Genomic DNA, 18,555 nt, shown 5'->3' on the forward strand with positions numbered 1-18,555 from the left:
CCTGGTAGGTGGGGACTGAGATCTGAAAATTAAGGACTACTTGGGGGGTGTCATGGGCCAGGTCGGCCACAGACTTGAGCTAAGGTATCTGCCAACCATTGACCCTGTGGTTGGGAGAGATCCAGGAGCAGGTTCCAGGCAGCCCATGGCCTCTTACCTAAAGACCAGGAGTGCAGCTCAGCTGGATGCAGAGCTGTGCCTTGTGGTTGTCCCAGCTGCTTGGTAAATTCCAGCTCCCCAAGGGCTATGCCCAGGGAAGAAGTGCCTCCTGTAATTCTTCCTCTAGAGGAGCATCTTTTGGAGGCTCCTGCACTTTGTGGTCCTGGCCTGGAGAGGAATGGCTGTGTCCTCCACATCAGTGAGGGCCGGGCACATGAACACCTAGCTCTCCTGTATTTGCCTACGGGGCCTCCTCCCCCTCTGGGTTACAGATCTCAAGTATGTGCAGTGACACTCACAGAGAAAGCCTTCCCTGGAGAATAGGAGTCTGAGGCTTGACTTGGTGAGGGGCCTGATGTCCTCAAGTTCACTGGAGAGCCCAGAGTGGACTGCTGCTTCTCTGTCAGGAAGAGGGAGAATCTTCCTCGAGCAGACCCTGTCTGCGGAATGCGTCTGGCCTTTGCCTTCACAGCCCCCTAACAGCTGCTCTAGCCAAGAGGGTTCGCTTCTTTGCTGCACACTCACAAGGTCTTCTTGTTTTTCACCTAGTCTTGTTTCACTTTTGTGACATTAAGTGGTGGCACCATAAGGCACCTTGGTCTCGCTGTCTCTACTTTCCTCTCTGACTGTGCCTTCTCAGTCTCCTTCTGACAACTTTTCTCCCGCCAGATCTATTGCATTCTCTGTCTAGAGCTCTTCCACATACTGCAAGCTCAGTGTCTAAAACAGGGCCGAAGACTGTCCTTTCATCTCCTCCTCCTTTCCTCTGAGTTACTTCAGAGGACAAAACCACCAGCCTCTGATGCACCTTTGCTTTCTTTTCTTCATTAGTCATATTCGGTCACCTTGTCTAGTCAAAACACACCGCACATACTAAATCAGTGTCTGTTGAGTGGCTGGATGAAGAATGAAAGAGGAAGGAAGGAGGGATCTGGGACACCCGGGAACAGGAGGCGATGCCACGTGCCACAAAGTGCGCTGCCATGGGGTCTGTTCACGGCTCTGTCGTAAAACTGCTGAGAGATTTAAGGTGAAATCTTAAATCTGCTGAATTCATCATCGCCCACACCCATACCTCTGGGCATAGAGCTGATGTTTTCACCTTTTCTTCTCAGACTCTGGGTCTCATTTCCAACTCAGTTCCCAGCTGTAAAGCGAGTGGATTAAGTGAGATAATATTTAGGTTTTAGCAACTCTAAACTGATGGTGAAGGAGAGAATTCTGCCCAGTTCCTTAAAGATGCTGATGGTCTGAAGCACAAATACAAAGTCCCCCAAGGGGACTGGTCTGGGGCACACCTGCAGGCACAGGCGTGGTGGCCCACGAGGACCTAACCCCGGTCTGTCCTTCATCTCTATCCAGGTGGGTTCGAGTCCATCCAGAATCTTCCAAACGATCTGAGCGGTGAGTAGAGATCATGCTGACCCTGACTGCCAGTCCCTCGTGACGGCACCCTGTCCTCTTGCCAAGCACTGGCCACTGTAGTTGCAGGGGCTTAGGGTTGCTCAATGCTGCTGTCCCTTACAGTGTCCCAGCCCGACAGCTTCCAGGAGGCCCTGCCAGGGGAGGAGCATCAGGCCTCAGGCTCCGGACGGTCCAGCAGCTCCGAGGACTGCAGTCTGGAGGAGCTCCTCTCCGCCGCCTCAGATAGCTATCACCTGCCGGAGCCAGACGACCTGGACGACCCAGAGCTGCTCATGGACCTGAACTCTGGTCAGGAGGAGGAGGAGGCAGAGACCTTCGCCCCCATCCTGGCTTTCCTGGATCACCAGGGTTACGCCGACCACTTCAAGGGCCTCTATGATTTGTCCTTCTCTTTCCTCACATCTTCCTTTTATAGCTTCTCCGAGGAGGACGAGCTGGTGGTCTACCTGGAGGCCTCCAGGAAGTGGGCCAAGCGGAGCCACATGACCTGGGCCCACGCCCGGCTCTGCTTCCTCCTGGGCCGGCTGAGCGTCAGGAAGGTCAAGCTCTCCCAGGCCAGGGTATACTTCGAGGAGGCCATCCACATTCTCAATGGGGCGTTTGAGGACCTGTCCTTGGTGGCTGCCCTGTACATCAACCTGGCTGCCATCTACCTGCGGCAGAGGCTAAGGCATAAAAGCTCGGCCCTACTGGAAAAGGCAGGGGCCCTGCTGGCCTGCCTGCCTGACCGGGAGTCCAGTGCCAAGTACGAGCTCGATGTGGTGGCCTACGTGCTGCGCCAGGGCATTGCGTCGGGCAGCTGCCCCCTGGAGGCCAGGGCCTGCTTCCTGGCCATCCGATTGCTCCTGAGCCTCGGCCGGCATGAGGAGGTCCTGCCCTTCGTGGAACGGCTGCAGCTCCTCTCTGGACACCCTCCCGCCTCGGGTGCCGTGGCCACCATCCTGAGTTTTCTGTATGATAAGAAATACCTTCCGCACCTCGCAGTGGCCTCCGTCCGGCAGCGTGGTCCCCATAGTGCACAAGGGATGTCCCTTCCGATTTGGCAGGTCCACCTGGCCCTCCAGAATGCCACCAAGCTCCTCCGTGTTCCCTCCACAAGCTGGAATGAAGTTTCCCCCCTGGCCTGTCCGGCGCTCAGGCAGGCGCTGGCCGCCTGTGAGGAGCAGGCAGATCGGCGCACCCAGAGAGCCCTGTGTCTCATCCTGTCCAGAGTGTACCTCCAACACAGGTCTCCTGATGGTGCCATCTACTACCTGAGCCAAGCCTTGGTGCTGGGGCAGCTGCTGGGTGAGCAGGAAGCCTTCGAGTCTTCCCTCTGCCTAGCCTGGGCCTATCTCTTAGCCAGCCAGGCGAAGAAGGCTTTGGACATCCTCTACCCCCTCCTGCACTCCCTGAAGGAGACAGAGAATGTTATCCAAAAGGGGGTAGTCCATAACCTCCTGGGACTTGCACTTCAAGGTGAAGGCCGGGTGAACAGGGCAGCCAAAAGCTATCTCCGGGCCTTGAACGGGGCCCAGGAGGTGGGGGATGTGCGTAACCAGGCAGTGACTTTGGCCAATCTTGGCCACCTGTCCCTTAAGTCCTGGGCCCAGCAGCCAGCCAGAGACTATTTCCTGCAGGCCGTCCGACTCTATTGTCAACTCCAGGCCAGTGTGGAGACAGACATGGAATTAGTGCAGGTGCTTCTCTGGTTGGCCCAAGTCCTGGTGTGTGGATGCCAGCTGGCCAGTGGGCGCCTTTGTTACGAAATGGCCTTGCTGTTTGGCTTAAGGCATCGGCACCTAAAGAGTAAGTATGTCCCCTGCTGCTGGGCAGCTTGAGAGGAAAGTGTTAGAGCACATTTTGCCCTTTTCCTGTCTCAGGTTGTCTCATTCATGTCCCTGCTTTATGTTCAGGTCAGCTTCAGGTCACCAAATCCCTCTGCCATTTCTACAGCTCTGTGTCCCCCAACCCCGAGGCATGCATCACCTACCACGAGCACTGGCTGGCCCTGGCTCAGCAACTCAGGGACCGGGAGATGGAGGGGCAGCTGCTGGAGTCCCTCGGGCAGCTGTATCGAAACCTGAACACGGCCAGGTGAGTCTGGGTTAGGGAAAAGCCCTAGAAACATCCTTTTTCCTTAAGGAGAAACACTGTTCTTTCCTGCAGGGTGTCAAGTCCAGTGCCCATGGTATGTTTATAGCATCAAGGAGAAGAGCCTTGCTTTGCAGCTTCAGTGCAAACCCAGTATCATCATCACTTACTAGCTATGTGACTTTAGACCAGTTTTTTAATTTCTCCAAGCTTCAACTTCCTCCCCAGTCAAAGAAGGATGATGATGGCATCCATGCTATAGTATTTTTGTGAGGAATAAGGGAGTTAATGCACATGGACCACTTGGAATAGTGCTTAATACAGAGAAAGGGCTCAGGAATGTTGCCTTGGTTACAGTTACTTGTGTTTCCATAACAACCCATCACCTGCCCATGGCTGAGGATGCCTAATGCAGAGAGGTGGCTGTTAGGAACCTCAGGTCTCCCTCACCTGAAGACAGCTGGTACGAGAGAAAGGACACAAAGTAAATACATTTACTGAAAGTGGGTGTAACTTTTCAAGGTAAAGAAATTTGTTTGGTCCCTTCCCTTTAAAATTAAACTGGCAATTATAAAACTAAGTTTATTTTCACTTTTTAGTTCAAAGTACTTGGGCTATAACTGTAACTATGCCCTAAGTCTTGGAATAAACAACAAAAGAAGTGTTGACTGTAGCTTAATTGTGTTGACAAGATTGTGTAATAGTACGATGAAACATCCTTTGTTTTGTGGATCGCTGTTTTTTCCAGCAATCTCTTAAAAAGCTTTATTTTTGCAAAAATATACCAAAACCTATTTTACCCAAAGGCTTCTTTTAACCCTTCGGTGTTTAAAGTATTCTCCAGGCATCCGCCCCCTCCTGCTGGTTTTCTCTTGCCTGCTGGTCTAATCTGCTTCATTCTCATTTGTCAGGGCCTATGGCCTGCAGCTCTGCTCTCTAACAAGCCTTTAATTCACTCTATTAAATTCTACATGGTTTGCAAGATACTCAATTGCATTTTGCAACAGATTAGCCTTGTAGCATTGAATTCATAATTATGAATGACTTCTAAAATAGAGCAGAGGTAATTGCTGGTGTTGCACAGAGAGAGGTGGCTGAGGATAAGCTAATTACATTATAATTTTGCTTTTCTAGGCTACATGGTAGGTAATCTGGTAACCTTAGGCATTTGGATAATCAGATCATAAATAATAAGATAAGGATCTCCCTCCCTCCCTCTCTCTCTCTCTCTCTCTCTCTCTCTCTCTCTCTCTCTCTCTCTCTCATCCCCCTCTTTCCTTGCTATCACTCTGTCTTCCTCTCCCTCACCCTTTCTCTCTCATAAGAATCAGGAGTCCTGCAGTCTCCCTTTATCTATACTTTCAGTCCCAAGAAGGTGTTTTTTTTGTTTTGTTTTGTTTTTTATCTTTGTAGCATGTGTGGGGAAAGGAGGCCTGGACCCCGTGCTGTCCTTGATTCCATTAGGAGACCATAGGAGTTTGGGTAATTCTGGAACAGGTCAAGAAGTCAGACTTGAATGAACCTTTGAGACAAAACAGTCATGTTCATGGCACGGCCTCATAGGAATGGGCTTCAGGAAAGTTGGATTTTATGGGCCTGGAGCAAGGGTGGCAATATATATGTTAGGCTCATTGCCACCTCTCACTGTGTACAAGCTCAGTGTCAGATTAGTTGCTGCTCCCAGCCATCACCTGTCCCACTGCCATCCTTTGCCCACCAGCCTCCCTCCCACCGCCAGTTGTCAGAAACCACTGTGATCTTAGGGGGAAGCCGGAGAGAAAGCCCTGGACGCTGTCAGCACAGATGGCAGAGGCCTTATTTAAGCCAGTGTGAGGGGTCACTGTACTTCTTAGGGGTGACAGAGAGGAGGTGCGAAGTGGGGCTGCAATTGGTCCAAGAAGTGACTGAAAGAAGACGAAACCAGGGCTGGGAGTCAGGAAGCAATCCTCCCGGGAGCTAATAATGTGTCCTTAACCAAGTCATTTCTCCTCCTGGCTTCCCCAGTGATGAGGTTAGATTGAATGCGGTGCCTTCCACTTCCAGAATGTAAAGTCTTCGACCAGCCAGCTGTGCTATTCTGACCCTGGCAATAGCCCTTCCAGTACCAGAATTCCTGCTGCCTCCAAAGCATCTTGAGCTCAGGGGACAGATTCTTAAGGTCATGGGCTTTTTGGGTTTTGAAAACTCTGCAGTAGGTTCAGAAGGTCATGGTGTGGTGACCATAAGCTACATGTGGGTAGACATGTCGAGCAGAGAAGTTGGCACAGAGAAACATACAATACATATTTGTGTGGGTCAGCTGAGTAATTACAGTAGTCTCCCGTTATCCCCGATTTTGCTTTCTGCAGTTTCAATGAACCATAATCAACTGTAGTCCTAATATGTTAAATGGAAAAGACCAGAAATGAACTGCATGCTGTTCTGAGTAGTATGACATCTCTCTCTGTGCTCCTCTACCCTTTCTGGGACTTGAATCATACTTGTCCAGTGTGTCCATGCTACCTGCCCATTGGTCACTTAGTTCTCCTGGTTTTCAAATTGACTGTAGAAGTATCATGGTGCTTGTGCTCTAGTGATCCTTATTTTACTTCATAATGGCCCCAAAGCGCAAAAGTAGTAATGCTGGCAACCTGGATATGCCAAAGAGAAGCTGTAAGTGCTTCTTGTAATTGAAAAGGTGAAGATGTATAGCACAGTACAGTGCATAAATAGGGATCAATACTATCCATAGTTTCAGGTATTCATTGGGGGTCTTGGAACTGGGGGACTACTGTAGTTATTTAGTGCAGTAGTCTACTAGTTCTAACTCTTACATTTAAGTCAGTCAGTAATCTTGGGTTCATATTTTTATATGATGTGAAGTAGGATCCAATTTCATTCTTTTGTGTGAATATTCAGTTGTCCAAGTACCACTTGCTGAAAATTTATTTTTCCACATTGAATGTTTTGGGACCCTTGTTGACAATCAATTGACTATAAACATAAGTGTTTATTTCTGGACTCTCAGTTCTATTCTATTGATCAATGTGTCTAGCCTATGGGAAACTATGCCATTGTGTTCATTATAGCTTTGTGGTAACTTTTAAATTGGGAAGTGAGTCCCCCAAACATGTTTTTCAAGATTGTTTTGGCTATTTGGGTCTCTTGCCTTTTCATATGAAATTTGGCATCTTTTTACTTTCTGCAAAGAAGCCAGCTGAGATTTTGATAGGGAGAATGTTGCATCCGTAAAACAATTTGGGTGGTATTACCATCTTAACAACATCCTGTCTTCAACTTTATGAACATGGATGTTTTTCCATTTACTTAGACATCTCTTAATCCTTTCTAGTGTGTTGTTGTTTCTAGAATATACATCTTTCACTTCTTTTATTAAATTGTATTCTGAAGTAGTTTTTGATGCTGCTATAAATGCAGTTGTATTCTTAATTTCACTTTCAGATTGTTCATTGACATTTATAGAAATATAGTAGATTTTTGCATGTTAATATTGTATTCTACAACTGTTTATTAGTTCTAATAGTGTGTGTGTGTGTGTGTGTATTCCTTATAATTTTCTATATATAAGATCATATCACATGCATATATAGCTTTACTTCTTCCTTTCCTATCTAGGTGTCTTTTATTTCATTTTTTGTCTTATCACCTTAGAATCTTCAATACAATGTTTAATAAAGGTGGCGAGAGTAGAAATTCTTGTTGTGCACCTGATATTAAGAAGAAAGCTTTCAGATTTTCACCATTAAGTATAAAATTAACTATGAATGTTTCATAAATTCATTTTATTGGGTTGAGGAATTTCCATTCTATTCTTAGTTCTTTGAATAGAACAATAATTTTTATTATTAAAGAGTGTTAATTTTATTCAAATGCTTTTAATGCACCTATTGAACTTCTCATGTGGGTTTTTCTTTTATTCTAGTAATAAGGGTATTGAGTTGATTAATTTTACTATGTGGAACTGATCTTGCTTTCCTGGGATAAATCCCACTTGGTCATGGAGTATAATCCCCTTTATATGCTGCTGGATTCAATTTCCTACTTTAGGTGGAATGTTTTTACATCTATATTCATAAGAGATATTGATCTGTATTTTTCTTTGCTTGTGATAATGTTATTGTCTAGTTTTGCTATTAGGGTAACACTGGTCTCAATGTGTGCTGGGAAATGTTTCCTCCACTTCTACTTTTTGAAAGAATTTGTGAAGGATTAGTGTTAATTCTTCTTTAAATGTTTGGTAGAATTCACCAGTGAAGCCATCTGGCCTTGGGCTTTTCATTGTAAGGAGTTGTTTTGTTCTTTTAAAAATTAATTATTTAATCTTGTTGGTTGTTATAGGTCTAGTTAGATGATCTATTTCTTCTTGAACAGTTTGATAGTATTTATTTTAGGAATATGTCCATTTACATAAATTATTTAATATGTGGGAGTACAACTGTTCATAGTATTCCCTTATAATCCTTTTCATTTCACTAGTTATTTCTGGTAGTAGTAATGTCTCCACTTTAATTCCTAGCTTTTCTCTTGCTTTTCTTGATTAGACTAACTAGAGATTTGACTCTTAACTTTTTTTTTAAGAACCAATTATTTTATTTTGTTGATTTTCTCTATTGTTTTTTATTCTCTATATCATTTATATCCGATTTAATGCTTATTATTTTCTTTCTCCTGCTTACTTTGGGTTTACTTTGCTTTTTTTTTTTTTTTTCAAGTGTCCTAAGGTGGAATGTTAGGTTATTGATTTGAGATCTTTATTCTTTTTTATATAAATATTTACAGCTATAAATTTCTCTTTGAGCACTGCTTTCATTCCACTCAACTCCAGTTTTGGGATGTGGTATTTTTGTTTTCATTCATCTAAAAGTATTTTCTAATATCGCTATTTTTCTGGTTGTTACCTTAGGGATTATAATTAACATTTTCATTTATAATAATCTTGTACATTTCCTGGACATGCAAACAGTTTTGCACATTCAAATGGTTTTCTAGATTCCTGGGAATATGCTGGAGTTTTCAGGGCCTTCTATGGACCGCTCATTCCCCAACTTTTCCTTTTATTTGCTGTCTTCTTTTCAGCTTCTTCTTTGCTCCAGATGTTTTCACCATCTCAGGCAGCAGCAGTGTGAGACAATCGCTGCTGATCCTTCTGGACAAACACCCCAGGGAAAGGGTTATCTGCACTGAGCAAGCTCTGAGTCAGGTTAAATAAAAACAAGCCCTGTGAGTGAAGGCTTGCAGGGAACTTCCGGACTTGTCAAATAGTGACAGTTCCCTGGGGATAGAGCATGGGGAATTCCAAACTCACTGTGTCCCCTCCAGTGGCTGGGAGAGGTTGTTAGTTTTCCCAGCTACTGTGATGGCCAAGTGTTTGGTTTTTAAGGCTGCCACAGAGCTGAGGGGAGGAGATGCCTTAGACTCTAGATCAAGTTAAAAAGCAATGACACCCACTGTCCTTAACACGATTCAGCCGTTTTCTTGAATAAACTCTCCTCAAATTGTTGTAAACCTTTGGTTAACTTCCAGAGTTCTGAAAGAAATTGATTGTGACAGTTTTTGCCTGTGTTCTCTTTGGTTTTTACAGGAGAGTGGATTTTTGGAGGTCTTTCCTCCATTGTTCTGATCCAAATTAGGCTTTTAAAAATCCTAACATTCTATAATCCTAAAATTCTGAATTTTTATTTGTATAATTGGAAGGAAATAAACATTCACTTCTGCTTTACCTTCAATGAGTGAATACTAAGAGGAAGACCGTGAGGTACCTTAAATGATGGGAAACTCTGCAAACATAAGGTCATTATCCCTTTATACTCATATAGTTATCAAGGAGAATGCATTATGAGGCTGTGTTTATTTAGCATGCATAAATCACCCACTTCTGTAGAGCACTCAAGAAAAAGAGAGAACCAAGACCAGGAAAAAACAAAACAAAATAAAAAAAAACAAAAAACAAGCGTTTCCATGCACCCAGGGGTGATTACTGTAAGTTAGCACTAAGCTTCCTGGTGGCTGAGGTAAAGGGGAAAGCCACATGTGGTTCACGCTGCTTCATAAAAGAAGAGAAGCAAGTATGTCTGTTGGAGCAAATTTTTTCTTGGCACTGATTTCTAGGGGGAATTTATTAGGTGAGGTTTGCTGTAATGGACACATTTTTTTTTTTTCAACTGAACTTCCCTCAGGGATTTCCATTTCACAAAGCTCAGAGCCACCGCAGGCAAAGGCACGCAGTGCTCCCAGGTGAGACACAGGCACCTGCAAGGCTGGGTTTGGAGAGGAAGGAAGGAGCACCAGCAGCGAAGGGTCAGGGAAGACCTCATGAAGCTCATAGCATGTGAGGATGCCCTGGTGGGAGGAGTAAGGTTTGAAAGTGAGGAAGGTTAAAAGAATGGAATCTGGGGTGGAAGGAGAAGCAGTAGCAATGGAAATGTGGGGACGGCGGGGACACATTTGAAGGTTCCAGTGCAGTAGAAAGGTGGATAGATGGTCAGTAGTAACAATGATAACTAACATTTAAATATTTATCAAGTGCTTACTCTGAGCATTCTTGTTTTATTATTACATTTAAATCTTACAACAATCCTCCGAGGCAGGTAAAGTTATATCCCCATATTACAGATGGGGAAAACAAGGCACAGAGAAGTCCTGTACTTTCTTACAGCTGGCTAAGGCAGAGCCAGGGTTCAAACCACAGGTCTGGACCTTCCTGTGTGACCTGAAACAGTGTTGTTCCCCTCCGCCTCCCTGAGAGCCTCAGCTTCTGCCTGTGCTAAGGGACTTTGAGGCCCCCTGGAGCCCTCGTGCTTTATGAGTCCATGTTCGCCCCGCAGGTCCCTAAGGAGGTCCCTCACATGCATCAAGGAGAGCCTGCGGATCTTCATCGATCTGGGCGAGGAGGACAAGGCTGCCGAGGCCTGGCTCCGGGCTGGGCGTCTCTACTACCTCATGCAGGAGGATGAGCTGGTGGAGCTGTACTTGCAGGTGGGCCTCCTGCAGAGCTCATCTACTGACTTGGGCCAACGGGGGAGGGGGCTGCACCCTCCAGAGGGACCATCAGGAGCTAGAGAGAGGTGATGGCCTCTCCTTGAAGGGGAAGTCAACAATGGGCTGCTCCCTGGACACAGGTGGGAACCAGGACAGTCTGGCAGGCTGCATACAGGTGGCAAAGGGCCAGAACCAAGTCCATATACACATGGAGGCTCCCAAAGAACGTGGTGAGAGACTCCCTCACCTGAATGCCAAGCACATCCATCCTTCCAAAGCTCGACGCACACCTGACCTTCAGGGTTGTGCTGCCATATGAGGCGAGGCTGATGTGTGTGGAGTGTTAACGTTATTGTTCTCAACCCGTGTGTCCTTGGACTGGCTACCTGAGCTCACTAGGCTTCTGTTTCTTCATGGGTGAACCCAATCTCTAGTAAGGATCAGGTATATCACTTGTATAGTAAATGCATATGCATAGTAAGCAGTGCTATGTCTTGGAGCTTAGTAAGTGGTATTTCATTATTATTACTATTATTTGCAAATACTGACATCATGATGGTATGTAAGATTTGTTCCATCAAAAATATGCTCATTATCTTTGCTTCGTTCCCATTTTTTATTTTCTTCCTTTTTATTCCCCCTACTCCATTGGTTAAACTCACTCGCACTGAGACTGAAGGTTGTGTAACAGTGATGGAATGCACAGAAGACTTTGGTAAACACATCACAGGCATGATGTAGACTGATCCTCGTTACAAATGCAGCAGGAGTTTCTATTGAAATTCCCATTTTACAGATGAGGCCCAATGAGGCCAATAACTTGCTCAAAATGATACATGTAGTAAGTGGTAGAAGTGGCCCCCTGGCTGTGTGAAGTGAAGCTTTCGCTGTCAGTCTCCATTCTGCTTTGGCATTTGAGAGCTGGAAGGATTTTCAGAGCAGATGATTCCGTCTTGCCTCTCATTGTTCGGGAGACGGAGGCCCAGAGGAAGCTGTTCGGGGTGGCAGCAGAGCCTCTGACTCCAGGATTCCATCTCACCGCCCCCTCTCTGTGTCGCTGCATGTGCGGTAACAGTAACTAGCGAGAACTGGTCCCAGCCCCACCCAACCCCAGCCTGCCACCTACCTCGGCCTTCTGCAGGTCATTGCCATGGAATTGAATCCTCTTCGTCTGGGCTGAGCTCCCACAGCTGTGCTGTCGTGGGTTCTTCACTCATCATCTTCCATGCCACGTTCTGTTTCAGTGCAACATAGATTAGCCTGTTAGAGAGAAGGAGGCCATGAAGGCTAGGAGAAGGGATTGGAATGGGAGACACTAGCATTTGTTTGCCACTAACCACTGATGTGAATGTGGAGAGGTTTCTTAATATTTCTGAGCCCCAGTTTCTCTATCTGGAAAGAGCAGGTATTGGATGAAATCACTGCTTCCCAAAGTTTAGTCATTCATACAAAAAAGTAACTGTTTTGCCATAACCGAATACTATTTATATCACTATATACTTACTTTTTTCTGATTTCACTTCCAGTTCTTAGCATTGTACACTAAACAATGCTATCTGAAACCACAGGTTTTAATGTATTATTAGTATTTTTTTCTTAAAACACATTAAAATAAATACTTGTAGATTAAGACATCAAATGTTATGTGTACTGCTGAAAATTATTCTAGGACCATATGATGTAATCTCTCCTACAGTGATAGGGAAATGCTGGGCTAGAGAATCTCAGTCTTCCCGCAGCTCTATGAGTGTGGAGGACAATGTGGGATTCTGGGATGCCGCAGAGGGTTAAGCTAGGTGGTCAGGCTTTCACTCCTGCCAGTCCCGGGGACGCTTGAAGTCCTCCTCTCTGTCTTTGACAGTTGTCTCTGTCCCACGCAGGCAGCCATCCAGAAAGCGCTGAAGCCGGAAGAGCCCTCCCTGGCCCTCAGGCTCTACGAAGAAGCAGGTGATGTGTTCTTCAATGGGACCCGCCACAGGCACCGAGCGGTGGAATATTACCGAGTAAGTCCCAGGCCACACAGTGTGCCCGCCAGGCCCTGGCACAGACCTGGGAGAGGCCACATAGACTTTGGCCTGGATCTGTCTTTTCCTCTTTTGCTGATAGTTCTTTTCCTTCTCTTTGTTGATGTAAAAAGCATCCAACTCTGAGAGAATTTTTATGACTTTATTGAGCCAAACTGATAACAATTCCTGGGAAGCAAAAATCTCAACAGATTGAGAAAATGCTCAAAAAAAAAAAAAAAAAAAAGGCAGTTTTGAACTTATTTTATACATTAGAATCAAAGGAGGAGGTGTAAGGGAATACATGAAATCCACTGATGGGAGATTAAGGGGATGGGAAAAAGTAAGCAGGGAATTCTCCGGGGTTGGATAAAAAGTAAAACATTGGTGGGTACAGGATAGTTAATAATATTTGCAGCACAAGAAATTGGGGAAACAAGATAACAATGAGGAGTTCTGTGGTCTTCTCATTTGTGGATGTGCCCTAAGGGGTCTGGAAAAGGAGATTACCCTGACATTCCATGTTATCCTGGATGCAAAAAGACCATAGACAGACTTGCTTAAGGTTAAGATTGACCTTTGCCAACAAAGTTACAGGCCTAGGATGTGACTACTGCTATGACTCACTTTTATCGAGGGATTTTCGTTTCAGACCACCCCATGTGGTTACTTTTCATCTGAGTTTGTAGGGCCCACCATGCAGGCCTCCCCTGAGTGTGTAGGATATATGGCCCCTTTTTCTCCACCCCTTGCTCATCCAGTGCCCACATACTTTTGCTCTCTTCAATCTGGCAGGCTCTCAAAGGAGGAGCTAATGAACTCTGTCCTTCCCAGGCTTGGAGAACAGGCCATAATAATTGCATTTCTCAGGTGCCTGGTGCTTCGTGGTGTGTGTAGCACACTAATCTGTTTACCAGAATGCTCCCAGGCACTCCTGGAGACAGGTGGGAGATGGCTGGCCCATGGAGGAATACATCTGTTTTACTATGTTTTTATCAAGTATAACACCAGCTCATCAAGCCCATGATTTCACAGACATCGCTGCAAAAAATGAGACAAGATATTAAGAGGGAGTTGATTTAATAAATAATACTAATAAATAAACGTCTAGATGGTTAAGCAGATATGTCAATCATAATTTTTATCACCAACTGAAGTTGTAAGCATTATCTTATTTGATCCTAAAATCTCACGTATGCAGATATTAATTCATTGGCTTGTTCAGTTGATCAATCACTCATCAGACATTTGTGAGTCACCCACTATGTGCCCGGCACTGAACAGGGAGCATGACCCTGACTATTGAGGGGCTCATTGCCATACGCATTTTTATAGATGAGAAAACTAAGGCTCAGAGAGATGACGTGACCTGCCTTACATTCTGTCATAATAAAAATAATAGAAATGACCATTGGTTGGGCACTCTTATCCTACACACGTAGCTACTTCATAGATTAGCGCTGCAGGTGCTGATGGAGCACATGGCTGGGAGGCAATGTTCCTGCTCTCTGTTTTCCCAAACTTAGGAGGCCCGGTGACCTCTAGTCCTTCCACCCCTAAGAGCAACCAAGAGCCAGGAGCTGAGAAAACCTGTAGGTGGACGACCAAGTCCCTTAGCTTTAGTCACTACCATCCCCCAATCCAGTAACGTGAGCCTCCTGGAGTACAGTGCACACGGGTCATTCTTGGGAGACTGAGATTCCTGTGCCTCTCTTCCCAGGCGGGGGCTGTCCCGTTAGCGAGGAGGATGAAGGCTGTGAGAACCGAGCTCCGGATTTTCAACAAGCTGACTGAGCTGCAGATCAGCCTGGAAGGCTACGACAAGGCTCTGGAGTTTGCTACCCTGGCAGCCAGGCTCAGCACAGTCACAGGTAGGTGGTTCTGCACTGAATGGGCGGGGATGCCAGAGGAGACTTTTGGGCATGCTCAAGGGCATCGGATGTTGATGCTACTGGACATTTTTGTGTCTAATTGCACCTCAGAGCTCACTCTCTCTTCCTCCTATCTTTTTCTTTATGCAACCCCCCCCCCAAAAAAAAAACAAAAAACCACAAAACAAAACAGAGAGGCTGTCTCCTGAGCTCAGGAGAGGCCTTGAGGCACCAGGCAGTGCCTCTGGGCACATGCTTTATCCTCCTGTGGGCAGAGCCAAAGGGAGACTGTTTTCCACCCTCTTATGCATTTGTCCCTATCAGAATGATCTCTCCCTTGGATTTTCTATTATAATTTGGGCTTTTGGCTCTTTAAATCTCAAAAGTATTGTTTTTAGATTGCATCAAACTGCCACCTGGCAAATATGCCACTCCTCCTCCCTTCCCCCTGCTCCCCAAACCACCCATTGGAAGCCTTTGTTCTCTTTAAAAGGCCACTTTGTTATTGAAACAACAAACCCACCCAAAACCAAAACAAGATCTAGGCTCCCCTCAGTGTGGGGTACTGGAGAGCAGGTCTCTGTGGCTTCCGAGCTGCTGAGGGACAGTGCTGACCACTGCTGCCAGCAGCCCAGAGCCCTCAGGACAGCCCATGTGCGAGCTGACAGGGTTATCTCATTGTAAAGAATCTGTAGCTGTTTCAGCAAGCTCATCTGTCACCACGTTCCCCACAAGAATTTGGAAATTATTATTTCCCAGAATCTCAAGTGAAGATGACACTTGTAATAAGGAGAATGTTTCCTTCAGGAATCATTCCAGAAAGTCTTGACTGGTGCACTCTCAGACAGCTCTGTGTCTTCTTTTGTAGCACTTATCCCGGGTGTAATTCTACTTTTATTTGTGGGATTATTTACAGGATGTTTGTGTCCTATGAGATAGTAGCCCTCGTGAGGGAGGGGCCTGTTCTGCTTTGTTCCTCGTGTCCCCAGCACAGTCCCTGACCCCCAGCAGACCTCCACAGACTTGTGCATAGTGAACGAGGGGATGGGTGATGGGAAGTGCTGGCTGCCAGGGCCTTGGTCAGTCTTCCGATTCTTAGGAGATCAGAAACAGGAGCTGGTGGCCTTCCACCGTCTGGCCACGGTGTACTACTCCCTGCACATGTACGAGATGGCCGAGGACTGCTACCTGAAGACCCTGTCCCTCTGTCCAGCGTGGCTGCAGAGCCCCAAGGAGGCCTTGTACTATGCGAAGGTCTATTGTCGCCTGGGCCGACTCACGTTCTACCAGCTGAAGGTAAGAATCAGGCTCCGAAGATCAGGTGAGAGCTGCCATTCAGCCGTGTTCTTCCCGGACCCTGAGCCTTCAGGGTAGAGCTGACATGGCCTCAAGGGGGCATCCAGTCTCAAAGGGTGGGGACCGACTCCACTAGGGACCAATGCTCCTTTACCCCCATGGAGAGCTCAAAGGTGCCTCCCATCTCTGAGAGCAGATGATAGCTCCTTTCTCCTTGCTCTGCTCTGAGTCCTGTGACCACTTTATCTATCAGGCACAATGGACACGTTGCCTAATTCGAGATCCTGTGAATATATAAGAGACCCAAAGCAAACGCTCCAAAAGAAAAAGAAAAATTAATGCTTACCTGTATGTCTACGAGATGTTATGGGTTAACTAGTCCATTGCAACTCACTTATAAAGTTATGTAAACTCCATTTTAGGAGAAATCTGGGTCCAGGCTAATCTGTTTGAGACAATGAGGAGTGGGGTCTTCGAATGCCAGCATGCCTAGGCTTGTGGAAGGTCTTAGTCCTGATTCTCCTGTTGGCTCTGCTGGAGTTGAACCCAGGGCTTGCTTTCCCTGCCTCTTCTAGTACTGCGGGGGTGATCTGAAACTCTGTTACACTTCTGGCTCAAATCCTGTCCCCAGTCACTGGCTTCCCTTTGCCAGAAGTCCGGTCTGCTCCAGCATAAGCCCTAATCTCTTAATAAGGTGGCTTCCGAGTCGCCTGCATTTGGGCCCAGGGGATCCTTGGGGCAGCTCTGCTGGCCTTTTCTTCTTTGCCAGACGGTTTCTGGCCCAAGCTGATTATTGAGTTATGAGGGTTGATGGGAACCAGACATCCCTTGTTGAGTCTCACCCAAAGCAGATCTGTGCCTCATCCCCACCCTGTAGGAAGGGAGGCCTGGGGAGTGGAGGCCCCCGGCCATCGTGCCTCTGCCCACAGCTCCCAGCAAGTGGCTCAGAGACAAAGTGCATGATGGGATTGTGTCAATTAAAGGCCCTACAGCTGCCAGGGGAAGAACTCAACTCCAACTTGCTTAACATGTTAAGCGCCCAGACTGTTTAGTCTTCCGGACAGAAAGTATAGCGTCACCTACCGGTGACTGACCGGGCGCTTAGTGCGTTAAACAAAAGAGGCAATTTGTTAGTGTAGATAGGGGGGAAGTTCAGGAATGAATTCAGTTTTCCATCATGCATTCCCTGCCTCTCTCTATCTGTTGGCTCTGTATGCTTCTCCTTCCCCATATTTTTTAGTTCCCCTCCCTGCCCCCCACCCATTGGCAGGCCCAAGCCCATGTCTGAAAGGGTAAGGGACCATTTTCTCTGCTAGGGCACACTGGAAGGCCTTGGGGAGGGACTGGGATAGGTCAGCTTGAGTCATTTATACTTCCTGAAGCACTGTGCCAAGGGGATGCTGCTTCATGATTGGCTGGCCCTGGTTAAGGTGCCACCCCTGTGCCTGGAGAGGAGGGGAGAACCCCCCCCACCCCCCCCACCCTCCCGGAACCAGGAGAGGGATGAAGGTTGTGGGGCAGATACAGCTAGGGCTGCCAGTGCCTTCTCCCAGCCTCTCCTGGAAATGCTGCTAATGCTGTCTCTTCTTTGCCCTGTGCCCGGGGGTTAGGATGCCCACGATGCCACTGAGTACTTGTGGCTGGCCCTGGCGGCAGCGGCCCTGCTGGGTGACGAGGAGCTGCAGGACACCATCAGGAGCAGGCTGGACAGCATCTGCCAGAGCCCCCTGTGGCTCAGCAGCTCTTCCGGGCGCTCCGCAGAGCGGGCGCGGTGGCTGAGTGGCGGGGGCCTGGCCCTCTGAGGAGAGCTGGCCCAGCTCTGACCAGTTGCCATGTTGAAGTGCCTCCCTGCCTTGGGCTCCTGGAAGCTCATTGGAGGGCCTAAACCATCACCTGTCCCAGCCCCTCGTTTTCCAGGGAGAAGAGGGGCTCATTCTGTGCTAGCCACACAGCGGAGGGAGATGGAGCGGGAGGGAAGTCTGGGATGTGGGTCCAGCACCTTCCCAGCTGACGGAGGCCCTTCCACACAGCGGGCCTCAGAAATGCACTTTGTTGACATGCGATTCTCCTGGAGACAATGAGAAACCGTGCCTGTGGGAAGCCTCGCTCCTTCCCCTGGGAAATCAGGAACTGGCTGGGAGGAGGCAAGCGGTTGGACTTGGCTGCCTCACTGACTTTGCTCAGGGACAGACCCCTCCCCTTGCCCAGGGAGGGGCCTGAGGACCAGCAGGTGGGAATGACCATGCTCTTAGCCCAAAAGACAGCCTCAGAATGGCCCCGGGAAGGCACAGGTGGGAGGTCTAAGGCAGGTTCACTGTCTCCATCCTGTCCCGAGGCTCTGCCCCACCCCCCCACGACCCCCGGAAACCAGAGGAAGTTTACCAAAGGCCAGGATGTAAAAATCGAGCCTTTAGAAAGCTATGATGTAGATGACATGTAAATAGTGTATATTATTAAAATTGCCCGTTTGCATTTGCACAGACATTTGTCTCCTTTGTCTTAGGGAGAGGGGGAGGGGAGACCTGAAGGCTGGGCGTCATGATGTCAGGGCAGCTCCCTGACCAAGCATCTCTATTAGCACCTGCCACTGTGCAGTGGCTGGGAGCATAGTTATCTCAGGTTTTGGAGGAGGGCAGGGGTCCAAGTGTGACCTGGCTCAGGGTGGCTCTCAAGGCTACGGTCCAGGTATCAGCCATGGCTGCAGTCTCCTCAGGCTCAGCGAGGGAAGACTCCACTTTCACACCCACTCC

General features: G+C 47.4%; 1 protein-coding gene across 3 annotated transcripts in view; it reads left to right on the forward strand.

Annotated features, from left to right (window-relative positions):
• The window catches only part of SH3TC2 (SH3 domain and tetratricopeptide repeats 2), a 48,763-nt gene extending 30,476 nt beyond the window's left edge, over positions 1-18,287 (forward strand). For all 3 annotated transcript variants that reach the window (XM_036423907.2, XM_045576432.1, XM_045576433.1), the window contains 8 exons: positions 1,522-1,563; positions 1,687-3,372; positions 3,480-3,660; positions 10,482-10,632; positions 12,516-12,638; positions 14,359-14,509; positions 15,609-15,805; positions 17,416-18,287. In XM_036423907.2, coding sequence (XP_036279800.1) covers positions 1,522-1,563; positions 1,687-3,372; positions 3,480-3,660; positions 10,482-10,632; positions 12,516-12,638; positions 14,359-14,509; positions 15,609-15,805; positions 17,416-17,607 — 2,723 coding nt within the window. In that variant the 3' untranslated portion in view covers positions 17,608-18,287. The remainder of the gene's footprint in view (positions 1-1,521; positions 1,564-1,686; positions 3,373-3,479; positions 3,661-10,481; positions 10,633-12,515; positions 12,639-14,358; positions 14,510-15,608; positions 15,806-17,415) is intronic.
• The last annotated feature ends 268 nt before the right edge of the window (positions 18,288-18,555 follow it).

Source organism: Pipistrellus kuhlii, unplaced genomic scaffold (genome assembly GCF_014108245.1).
Source record: "Pipistrellus kuhlii isolate mPipKuh1 unplaced genomic scaffold, mPipKuh1.p scaffold_m20_p_8, whole genome shotgun sequence".
NCBI classification, from domain to species: Eukaryota; Metazoa; Chordata; class Mammalia; order Chiroptera; family Vespertilionidae; genus Pipistrellus; species Pipistrellus kuhlii.